General features: G+C 42.3%; 1 protein-coding gene across 1 annotated transcript in view; it reads right to left on the bottom strand.

Annotated features, from left to right (window-relative positions):
• SEMA4B (semaphorin 4B) overlaps nucleotides 1-12,709 on the bottom strand; it is a 388,104-nt gene that overhangs the window by 13,422 nt on the left and 361,973 nt on the right. Inside the window, exons 4-6 of the mRNA XM_077263528.1 lie at nucleotides 9,158-9,309; nucleotides 9,010-9,072; nucleotides 2,069-2,167 (exon numbers count right to left, since the gene is read on the bottom strand). Of these exons, the coding sequence (XP_077119643.1) occupies nucleotides 2,069-2,167; nucleotides 9,010-9,072; nucleotides 9,158-9,309 (314 nt within the window). The remainder of the gene's footprint in view (nucleotides 1-2,068; nucleotides 2,168-9,009; nucleotides 9,073-9,157; nucleotides 9,310-12,709) is intronic.

The raw sequence follows: 12,709 nt of genomic DNA, 5'->3' as shown, positions 1-12,709 counted from the left end.
ATTTCAGACCTCCATCAGTTAGACACAGCGGAGAGAAGAACCTGAAATGTCCATGCGTTAAGCCCCCGTCTCACTAAGCGAGATCGCTAGCGAGATCGCTGCTGAGTCACAAGTTTTGTGACGCAACAGCGACCTCAGTAGCGATCTCGCTATGTGTGACACGTAGCAGCGACCAGGTTCCTGCTGTGAGATCGCTGGTCGTGTCGGAATGGCCTGGACCTTTTTTTGATCGTTGAGGTCCCGCTGGGTAGCACACATCGCTGTGTTTGACACCTTACCAACGACCTCGTTGACGACTCAGACACTGAATCGTCATAATAGCTCCCATGTGACATCGTTGTACAGGTCGCTACAGGTCGCTGGTGAGATGTCAAACAGTGAGATCGCAGCAGCGATCGTTGGGAAGATCTCACTGTTTGACATCTCACCAGCGACCACACAGCGATGCAGCAACGATCCCTGACAGGTCATATCGTTGTCGGGATCGCTTTAGCGTCGCTAAGTGAGACGAGGCCTTTACAGGGACACCGCACCGACTTCAATAAGCTCCATGTCATGCTGTATTTCCTCTGAGCTGGTGCTGAAGAGAAACTGAACACTTGCTTGCAGTTCCCATTAACATGACCCACTTGGAGAACATTCTAGGCCATGTGCACACGTTCAGTATTTGTAAGCCAAAACCAGGAGTGGAACAGTCAGAGGAAAGTATAATAGAAACACGTCACCACTTCTGTATTTATTACCTACTCCTGGTTTTGGCTTACAAATACTGAGGCAAACTGAGGTAAAAAAAACCTCGCCAAATACTGAACGTGGCCTTACAACAAGGAATGATTCAAAGTGGATAACCCCTTCAACTCACATAAGCCCAAACCTAACTGCTTGCTACATACACTGCCTGTGTCATCGCCTACTTTGTGCTGCTTTTATGTAGTGGACCTCACGCTCTACATACTTTTATCTCTGTACTTTCTGAAGCCATTCTCACTGTAGCAGATGATTCTTCCCTTGTCGGTCACTGTGTACAGATGTGTGTGGGTGCAATGGCTCCGTGAAGTAAGGGATTTGTAATTGGCTCCAATGAAGCAGCCAGAATTTGTGTGTGCCTGTTTGCAATGATTAGACATTAGCATTGCTACCCATGAGTATCGGTGCATCTTTGCATACACAATCCTATTTAGAAGCATATGGATAAATATTGGTATAGTTAATAATCCTCAGGTATTTGATGGATAAATAAAATAGATGCATCTTCTGCAGATGCACCCAAATTACGGTTAATTGCCTAGATACCATTTCCATATAATAACATGGCTAATTACAGTATATTTGTTGTGGGTGTAAAAACATATAGGAATAGGTAAGGGTGTTAGTACGTGTGATACAAGCACTGATTGCCGTCTGTGTGTCTAACATATCGGGATGATAACAGTTTCCAGACAAGTGAAGTCACTTAAAATAATAGTCGGCAGACTCTGTACATAAAGCAGGTTTCAGCCTATGGCCTACATACTACATAATAATGCCTCATTCATGGAACCAGACAAGTCCTGAGATGGGAAAAGGAAGACAAACCGTAAGCATAATGTAAAAGAAAATATTAGGGGTTGTCCAGGTAAAACAAAACTTTACCCAAAGTACAGGATTTGTAAAAAATAACTAAGTTAGAGTTACCTACTGACTCCCACCTGGATCCAGCGTAAGTGACAGGAAGCTGTGATGTCACAGTTCCAGTAGCCGCTGGACCGCTGTCGCCAGTGATTGACTGCAGGGGTCAGGAGACTTGAACATCGTGTCATTGGATGTATCACAATGACACAAAGTTTCCTGACAGCTGCAGCTAATCACAGGCCATTAATACATCAACGTATTTGTAAAGTTTATCGACACTCCATAAAAGTGTTTTTTTACTTGTTTTAGGTTATGTTTCCTCTTTTAAAAATTTCCACAATAGCCGTACATGGTATATTCTCCGCAGCCCACGTAATAGAAGTGTAAGCCATGTCATTACTAGCCCAACCCAGACAGGGTGTGACAGCTTCTAATATAGCTAAAGAAGTGTGCTTACGATGTAGGTGCAGTTGGGGCTGAAGGCGTACGTTCCACAGGTGTAGAGGTGTGTGCTGTTCAGCTGCAGGAGGATCTTTATATAGTTCTGACAATCTCTCTGAAACAATAAAAAAACAAGTTTTAAGTCATTTGCTTCATATTGCTTAGCACTGATCATCAACGTATCGCATGCCATCATCAGAGGCCACACAGGAGACACAGCTAATTGACAAAGCATTATTTCTCCACATAACGTTTAAAGGGATTGTCTGGAACCAATGACTGAGCGATGCCAGTGACGTTACAGCCCCTGCTGACACATGTGCAGGAGTGGCAGATATCATGCACTTGCCCTATGATAATGAACAGGAATAGTGATGAGCAAAAGTGCTTGGATGTGGTGTTATCTGAGAGAAAGTCAATAAAGCCCAGGGGAATAAACTCTTCATAATGTATCTGGCCTTCTACAGCCGTACTGCTGTAATGATACTTGTGACCTCTTCGGTAGTCACAGTCATGTGGGTAAAAGGTCAGTTTGAGTCAGCACAAGTTTCAAAATTCAGCCAATTGCCCAATAATGGCTGCAACATTGCAACTCCGAGAAGCCTGAAATACCAGATATCAAACCCACACCACAGTATTAAACACTTGAGAAAACAGATATTGTTTAAAAGGACACCTCCCGTAGATCTTCCTACACAGCAGATGATAATTGCGTTATACAATGATAAATACAAACTCGGAAATTACATAATTTTTTTTTTTTAACCCTAATCATTCAGAATGTACAGTACATGTTTCCATGCTTTGATATGCTTGCTGCCTTTAATGCAATGTGATTCATGCTTGGTGATGCATCAGTGTCAATGTGTTGTACTATATAAGCCTACAATTTACGAAAAACTGTGAATCCCAAAGTCTATCACTAATCCGTTTAATTTAGGAATAAGTAATGGACTAAAATCTCCAGCTTTTCAGCTTCAATAAAACAACTCCCAACATGGCCCAGAAAAAAGCCCTGACTGTGAGATCTGATGTGGCATGGCTTAGGGTGAAAATCTAGCAGAGCCCATTATGGGGGCGACATGGAATGTTTTCTAATTTCCAAAAAAGGATCCTCAATTACAACAAGCATTGGACAGATTATACTGGTAGACAAGTGGAACACTCAGAATACTCAGAGGACTCTGTGCCGACTTGACTATTTGCTCAGATCTACAGTTCCACCTGGTGAAGACTTGACTATGACTTGACATACTACTTGGACTTTTAGAAAACTTTTGATTAGTCATAGAGTCATGTCAAAAGTTTTATCACCATTTATGAAAGGGGCAGACATGCTCACCCAAGCGCTGCCCTCCTCTGAGACTAAGGATAAACTTTCTTTTGAGTCTGTCTTTAGTCACAGAAGAGAGCAGCACCTGTCCAACAACTGGTGGGAGTCTCCACCCGGACTCAACTGATCAAAACTTCTGATAAATCTCTATGACAAAACCTAAGATAAAAACAAAATTAACATATACTTTATAATAACTAAATAATTACCGTAGTAATTACTAAACGGGATACCTAGTTAACACTATTTTGATAAAAAAAGTGTAAAAGCCAGCCCACCGTGACAAGGTGTACCCAATTGGCACAGGACCCAACTCTTGTGATTCACCTCACTATGTGTCAGCAGACATCCATGTAGATAAGGGTAGATCAGGACCTGGGTGCTAACTGTGCAGCTAAAGGTCCGTGTACCCTATTTAATTTACATCTTAGTTTTATCTTAGGTTCTGCCTGTTAAATGGCCACAGTGTGAATGTACACCTAATACCGTATATTGCGCTTATACGAACACTAGATGGAGGCTCGATGTTATCGCATCGGGAGGGCGGTAATGTCACGATGGGGGCAGGCTTTGCAGTGTTGAGAATCTACTTTGCTGCTTTCCTTTCATTGCCATTGGCGTACTTTTTAGGAGGAGCCATGTTGGCATTGATATTTGCTTTTTAAAGGGGTTTTCCCACGAAAGAAAGTTCATTTTAAAAATTGTCTGTGTCTGACCGTGTTCAGAACATAACACAGCTCCTGGGCAGGGGAGGAAGCAAAAGACAATACTGACATTAGAGCAGGAGATCACAGAGGATACATGTTGTGAGGTAAAATATTGTTTAAAAACAGTCAGTGAAATATTTTACCTGACAAAATTAATCCTCTGTGATCCCCTGCTGTAATGTCAGTATTGTCTTTTGCTAACTCCCCAGCCCAGGAGCTGTTTTATGTTCTGTACACGGTCAGACACAGACAATTTTTAAAATGAACTTTCGTTCATGGGAAAACCCCTTTAATGTGACCGGCTTCCTCTTCCTGTAGACACGTCGCGCATCTGCCGCCGGGATCAGCCGAATGATTCACTGCACCTGCGTATAATTCGCGTAGGTGCAGTAAATCAGACCGCCACCATCTTTGTGCAGACAGATAGCGGCGGTCACATTAAAACTGTGCATGCGCTCCTCCTGTACAAAGATGGCGTGTTCGCAACGGTGCTCCGCTGGTGATACCGCGCAAGAGACTGCGTACGGCGTATACAGTGTGTGTGTGTGTGGTGCGTACGGCATATACAGTGTGTGTGTGTGTGGTGCGTACGACATATACAGTGTGTGTGTGTGTGGTGCGTACGACATATACAGTGTGTGTGTGTGTGGTGCGACAGTGTTCTGCTGGTGGTACCGCACAAGAGGCTGGTACCACCAGCAGTTTCCATATTGAGACGCCCATCACTTGGATGTCCCAATATGGCGGTCGGTGAACTTCCGCCGCTTGGAATTCTGGGATCCGGACACATCTGGACGGAACAGGATGTGAAGACATTACAAGGTAAGTATGTATTAAGATATGCTACAACTTTGTTTTTTGTTTTGTTTCAAATCTCTATGACAAGTCATAAGCTTTCTAGACAAATGCATTTACTCTTTAAAACCGTTTTAGGGTGACAAATATGCACTTACAGTGAACTTTTGCAGCATGGTATCTCTTTTTTTGCGCTTTATTTCTACCCACACATGAACCTGCAGTTACAGATTGTCATTTTGACAATCTTTGCTGTACATAAGTAGTTTTGTACAAACAAGACTACACAAACCTTTTCCCTCCTGTTTACCATTATGTATTTAATAAAGAGGTCAGGTACAGAACACATGCAAATACAACTCCGTGCAGAGGATACGTGTAACAAGGGTGTGGTTGCACTGTGGTCAAAGAATATATTCTATCTGTATTATAACTTAATAGTTTCAGGCTGTGGGACTGTAAAACCACAGATTTTTTTCCCTAAAACAGTGCAGTTTGCACAATTTAGTAAAAGGAATAAGAAGAAATGTAACAAAATATGTATATGTTTAATAATAAAAACACGTAAACACACTTCACATTGTTGTAATAGCTTTGTATGTATGGGGACCATTGTATGGGTGGAGGAAAACATTTAATCTGGGCAGGATTCAACCTTTCTATCTATGGCAGGCTGGGGTCCTGGGTTCAAATCCCACCAAGGACAACATCTGCAAGGAGTTTGTATGTTTCCCCCATGTTTACGTGGGTTTCCTCTGGGTTCTCTGGTTTCTTCCCACATTCCAAAGACATAGTGATAGAGAGTTTAGATTGTGAACCCCAATGGGGACAGTCATGATGTCTGTAAAGCGCTGCGGAATTAATGGCGCTATATAAGTGAATAAATAAATATCAGCATCTTTTTACTTTTTCTGGATAACTCATTTATAACTTAATACAGTAAATAAGAAAAGTTGCCGTGCTGCAATAGGCAAAGTGCAAATCTAGGCTCTGAGTGTAAAGGTATAGGCATACAATGTGTTTTTCAGGCCCATTTAAGCCTGAAATCCGGCTTAAATGAGCTGAAAAAACAAAACAAGAGACATATGCATAGTAATGTAAAAACGACTTACTGTGCATATGCAAATAAGGAACTTCGCACTCAAAATTGAGAGTGATGAAACAATATTTTTTTGGCAATCCATATAGTCGTTAACGTTTTGGTCCTACAATTGGACCTTCATCCGTACTAATAGCCGTACGCTGTATTCTTATGATAGGCAACATACAGCGCTGTTGGACCGAAACATTAACAAATATATGGATTGCCGATAAAATAATGTTTCACTCACTGCAATTCTGAGTGCCAAGCTCCTTAATTGCTTATCTACGTGTTGGAATCCCACTTGGCCACCTCGTCTCCCTACCAGGAGTGCCGCATACTTGGTTACTGTACATATGTTCAGTCTTTTTGATCTTCTTTTGATGGCTTACAACTCACAAAGTGAACCGCCGCACGACCAGCTCTACCTACTCCTAGTGTACCCTCACCCATCCCCTGTAGACTGTGAGCCCTCGCGGGCAGGGTCCTGTCTCCTTCTGTTCTTGTGTGTGCCTTGCATTGCTCATGTTTATTGTACTTGTCTATGTATGCCCCTTTTCATATGTAAAGTGCCATGGAATAAATTGCGCTATAACAATGAATAATAATAATAATAATAATAATAATAATAATAATAAAAACTGACCTAACCATTCTACAGGTGGTTTCTGCTTGGAAGACACTTACTATTTATACACAGAAGTATAGAAAAGGGTCAATGAAAAAGACATTTCAGGAAAAACAAGTAAAAGGAACATGTTTAGTAATTGATGACATGGGAACCAGTAAACTAGAAAGTACATTGAATTCTCTGTGAATTTTCCAGGCCTGCTCTGTTATCTGTGCAGAGGTCATTGTGCAGGGAGGGGGAGGAGGTGAGTTTTGACTATTACTTATTGTGGATGGTAGATTCTGTGGTATCCATAAATAGGGATTATATTCCATTGTAATCCTGCCTGTCATGATGTTGAGATGACTACTGAAAAGTGATCTCTGCAGTGCAGGAAGCGTCAGATAATTGTGACGTTCAGAGGACAGAATGAAAACAGCAAGATGTTTTCAGTAGTTTTTTATATATACAGTGCCTTGCGAAAGTATTCGACCCCCTGGAACTTTTCAACCTTTTCCCACATATTATGCTTCAAACATAAAGATACCAAATGTAAATTTTTGGTGAAGAATCAACAAGTGGAACACAATTGTGAAGTTGAATGAAATTTATTGGTTATTGAAAATTTTTGTGGAAATTCAAAAACTGAAAAGTGGGGCGTGCAATATTATTCGGCCCCTTTAAATTAATACTTTGTTGCGCCACCTTTTGCTGCGATTACAGCTGAAAGTCGCTTGGGGTATGTCTCTATCAGTTTTGTACATCGAGAGACTGAAATTCTTGCCCATTCTTCCTTGGCAAACAGCTCGAGCTCATTGAGGTTTGATGGAGATCGTTTGTGAACAGCAGTTTTCAGCTTTTTCCACAGATTCTGGATTGTATTGCGGTCTGGAGTTTGACTTGGCCATTCTAACACCTGGATACGTTTATTTGTGAACCATTCCACTGTAGATTTTGCTTTATGTTTGGGATCATTCTCTTGTTGGAAGACAAATCTCCGTCCCAGTCTCAGGTCTTTGGCAGACTCCAACAGATTTTCTTCAAGAATGGTCCTGTATTTGGCTCCATCCATCTTCCCATCAATTTTAACCATGTTCCCTGTCCCTGATGAAGAAAAGCAGGTTCAAACCACGATGCTGCCACCACCATGTTTGACAGTGGATATGGTGTGTTCAGGGTGATGAGCTGTGTTGCCTTTACGCCAAACATATCTTTTGGCATTTTTGCCAAAAAGTTCGATTTTGGTTTCATCTGACCAGAGCACCTTCTTCCACATGTTTGGTGTGTCTCCTAGGTGGTTTGTTGCTAACAGTAAACAACACTTTTTATGGATATCTTTGAGAAATGGTTTTCTTCTTGCCACTCTTCCATAAAGGCCAGATTTGTGCAGTGTACGACTGATTGTTGTCCTATGGACAGACTGTCCCACCTCAGCTGTAGATCTCTGCAGTTCATCCAGAGTGATCATGGGCCTCTTGGCTGCATCTGATCAGTCTTCTCCTTGTTTGAGATAAAAGTTTAGAGGAACGGCCGGGTCTTGGTAGATTTGCAGTGGTATGATACTCCTTCCATTTCAATATGATCGCTTGCACAGTGCTCCTTGGGATGTTTAAAGTTTTGGAAATCATTTTGTATCCAATTCCGGCTTTAAACTTCTCCACAACAGTATCACGGACCTGCCTGTTGTGTTCCTTGGTCTTCATGATGCTCTCTGTGCTTCAAACAGAACCCTGAGACTATCACAGAGCAGGTGCATTTATACGGAGACTTGATTACACACAGGTGGATTATATTTATAGTCATTAGGCATTTAGGATAACATTGGATCATTCAGAGATCCACAAGGAACTTCTGGAGTGAGTTTGCTGCGCTGAAAGTAAAGGGGCCCAATAATATTGCACGCCCCACTTTTCAGTTTTGGAATTTCCCTAAAAATTGAAAATAACCAATAAATTTCATTGAACTTCACAATTGTGTTCCACTTGTTGTTGATTGTTCACCAAAAATTTCCATTGGGTATCTTTATGTTTGAAGCATGATATGTGAGAAAAGGTTGAAAAGTTCCAGGCGGCCGAATACTTTCGCAAGACACTGTATATATACAGTATGTATATATATATATATATATATATATATATATATATATATATATATATACTGTATATATAAAATTTGTGACTTGGTGACTAAAAAATAAAAGCAAAGATTTAAAAATTATTTGCAGCAAATTAAAATTTGGGCGCTTTTATAAACCTATGAGTAAAGTAGAGACTGTAAGCATCACTGGCGGGTCATAGGTTGTTACCGGCTTCTATGATGCCAGATTATGTAATTGGAAGCCACAATTCTTCCTCTTACTGTTTATTAACCCATAAATGCTGCAATATTAGCTGCAGCAAACTGCACAATGATTGTGTATGGTAGAACATACCTGGGCATCTTTTCCCTTGAAAGTACATTCCTTCTTTTTGCTGTCTTCTGCTTTCCATGTTAGCTGAAAAATGATAAAGAATCATTGCATTATTACAAGAGACAAGACGGATGACCACTTTTGAATGACAGAGAAGAGAAGCACCTACCATTGATGAAGATGTAAAATTTGCACTGTTCAGTGAGAATAGGGCTTCCCTGGCCCCCACGTATAACGTGCTGCCATCTTTGCTGAGCAGTAGGGTTGTGTACTTGCTGACTCCTTCTGCCTCAAACCTCTTTACAGTCCTCTCTGGAGAATCTACAACAGGGCCAATAATATATATGTTAGTCCAGTGCTTTATACCATGGTCATTTACAACATACACTAGTGCACTATACAAATGTGATTTCAAGTTTTTGGATAGGAATCACAGAATTTAGACAGATTCTCAGCTTTTACCAAACGTTTGGACAAAGAATAGAAACAACAATATAGACACTTCACTAATTTGTGGTTGGCTACACTTCGGGCATCACCAACACACAGCTGTATTATTTGGCCTGCCATAGTAAGTTACCCCGACACAATAACATGCCTGTCACATTCATGAGAGCGCTCAAGTGTTACAATGTCAGATTCGTGGACATTTGTAGCTAGAGAGTCTTAGACACTCAGACATCTTAGATAGCAGTCAGATGAACACTTCTTTGGCCGGCAATTATCTCTTCTCATTTGACGGAGTGTTCACAATGGTGCGGGGGATAGGCTTTTCTTCAACACCTCTGGCCCAAGGGCGGACATATCATTGTTGCCACCTGGCAGCCGCAGGAGGTAAGGGGGCACATTTCTACCGCCAAAACAGGTGTAAAGGCCCCGTCTCACTAAGCGATTTACCAACGATCACGACCAGCGATACGACCTGGCCGTGATCGTTGGTAAGTCGCTGTGTGGTCGCTGGGGAGCTGTCACACAGACCGCTCTCCAGCGACCAACGATCAGGGGAACGACTTCGGCATCGTTGAAACTGTCTTCAACGATGCCGAAGTCCCCCTGCAGCACCCGGGTAACCAGGGTAAACATCGGGTTACTAAGCGCAGGGCCGCGCTTAGTAACCCGATGTTTACCCTGGTTACCAAAAAAAACAAACACTACATACTCGCCTTTCGGTGTCCAGGTCCCTTGCCGTCTGCTTCCTGCTCTGACTGAGATCCGGCCGTACAGTGAGAGCAGATCACAGCGGTGACGTCACTGCTGCGCTCTCACTTCTCACTGTACGGCCGGCAGTCAGTGAGAGCAGGAAGCAGACGGCGAGGGACCTGGACACCGAAAGGCGAGTATGTACTGTTTGTTTTTTTTGGTAACCAGGGTAAACATCGGGTTACTAAGCGCGGCCCTGCGCTTAGTAACCCGATGTTTACCCTGGTTACCAGTGAAGACATCGCTGGATCGGTGTCACACACACCGATTCAGCGATGTCAGCGGGGCCTCAACGACCAAAAAAAGGTCCAGGCCATTCCGACACGACCAGCGATCTCGCAGCAGGGGCCTGATCGCTGGTACGTGTCACACATAGCGAGATCGCTATGGAGGTCGCTGTTGCGTCACAAAACTTGTGACTCAGCAGCGATCTCGCTAGCGATCTCGCTATGTGAGACGGGGCCTTAATGCTGCTTTATGAAGACCTATTTTACTGGAAAGGGCCCATATATTATTCTTGCACAGGGGCCCTCTTCTGCCTGTATCCCCTGGTGGTGTCTGGAAGTGACCTCTACCCGAGTGAAAAAAATTAAGGTATTCAAATTAAAAAAAAAATCATGATCATAGGTTTCTGACACCATTCATCGAAGGAGAGTCGAAAGACCCCACACACATTATACGGTTGGTGGGTTTGGCTGACGTTAATCCAATGTATACTGAAGTCTTAAATGTGCACCTGGAAAAGCTGCTTGGCTCCTGGGAATATGAAGTTGTGACTATAACATGTCCGTGTTTCCAGTATGTGTGTCATCCATTTTTTTCATGGAGGCCACACATACCCATTATAATGGGTACACATACCCACTATGCTGCTGTTCACATGTCTGTGTTTTTACATGACTGCTTTTTTTTTAGTGATGTATGTTATTTGAGTCTATTGCATAGAAAACAAACCGATAGTACCACATCGTATTAGTACAGGCTCAGAGTCATATACTTTAGAGAACCTTTATTTGGCCTCAGTGACAACCATGAATAAGAGGACTGAGTTAAGTCCTCTTTTTTTCAGCAGAGGCAATTTGCATATTTAAATTCCCAGAGGAGCATTGCACGGCGAATAAGCCTCCTTACCTTGACAAGCCAGCTGGTATGTCACTCTCCATAAGGAGAAACGTTACCCCTTAGACCCCACTCCAGAGCCTCTCACCTAGCCAAATCAGTTCTCATGCTTCGCACTGACGAGGGCCAACAGCCCGAAACACCGTGTCTGCGAATTGAGATACTGATTTGGCTTTTATCCTAAGTCATATTGCACGACTCGTTAAAGGGTTGATTGTGACTTGTAGGATCGCTACTTCCAATAGGTGGCGCTATAGAGTTAAGTCCTCTTTTTTTCAGCAGAGGCAATTTGCATATAGGACTGAGATGAGAATTCATTAAAAAAAAGAAATGAGAAGAAAACTGCACAGCATAAATCATTTTCTGCTGTGCAGTTTTCTTCCCTTATTTTTCTTCTTTTTTTAAATAATAAAAGGAGAAGGTGAATAAAGGAGAAACTGTCATTGTTCGCTCCCTCACCAACACAGGCTCTGCTCCAATCTATTGATCCCCACTGGGGAGGTATTCAGCACTCAGTGGCACAGGATGAACTGTGTTCCTTGAATGGTTTTTCGAGTTCTTTAATAACCATGAGGAGATCACTATTCCCGTGTGCAACTAACCAACTTCACGTGTTCTATGACAAGCTCCATAGCACATCCTCCATGTGCTGCCAGATGCAGATCTTTGGCTCAGAAACATGATATCAATATGCTGAACAGCAGGACCGCTGCTCTGCTCCAAAGCTGGAGACACAAACCTTCTGGAAAATTGTGATCAGTTTATTACCTACATGATGGATGACATATATTACAGACATGTATGATAGTACCATACACAATGTCTTCATGGTAGTGATAATAATCATTAATAGTGCAAATAAAATCATTTTATTGGGTTATGGGGCAACATATTGTACCAAGTCTTGCCATGGGCAACACAATAGAGCTATGGGATGTAAGTACATCAACCCGTGGCAATAAAGCATCTGCAGAAACTCGAATACTCTTCACTAGAAGATGAATGTGCCAAGCTGACAAGAGTAATGAAGAGCAAGGCTTGGAAGAAATCATTCTGTTCAATGCCCGGGCCTCCTGTGAGGCGCGATCCACAAATGTAGCCTGACCTTTGTCATCTTTCATGCCGTGTTTCACAACATTAGACGGCATTCTGTTATTAGTGTTCATTAGCTTGTCTGAGCAGCCTTGACATTTTCCAGTTGTGACTTGTCAGAGGAAATAAAGAAGTTCACGTGTTACTTGTAGCCTTGTGCACTGCTGGTATACACCATGGATTTTTAAAAACTGGGAAAAATAAAAGAGCATACTGGTGGTACAGAGCCTGTGTGATCTGGTGTACATTCCTGAAAATACTCTAATTGCACTAGGGAGGCTACTATCTCACCATGCCTACGCTGATATTG

The sequence above is a fragment of the Ranitomeya variabilis genome, chromosome 5 (assembly GCF_051348905.1).
Source record: "Ranitomeya variabilis isolate aRanVar5 chromosome 5, aRanVar5.hap1, whole genome shotgun sequence".
Lineage (NCBI taxonomy): Eukaryota > Metazoa > Chordata > Amphibia > Anura > Dendrobatidae > Ranitomeya > Ranitomeya variabilis.
Note: the sequence above shows the minus strand (reverse complement) of the source record. Positions and strands in the feature narration are given on the sequence as shown.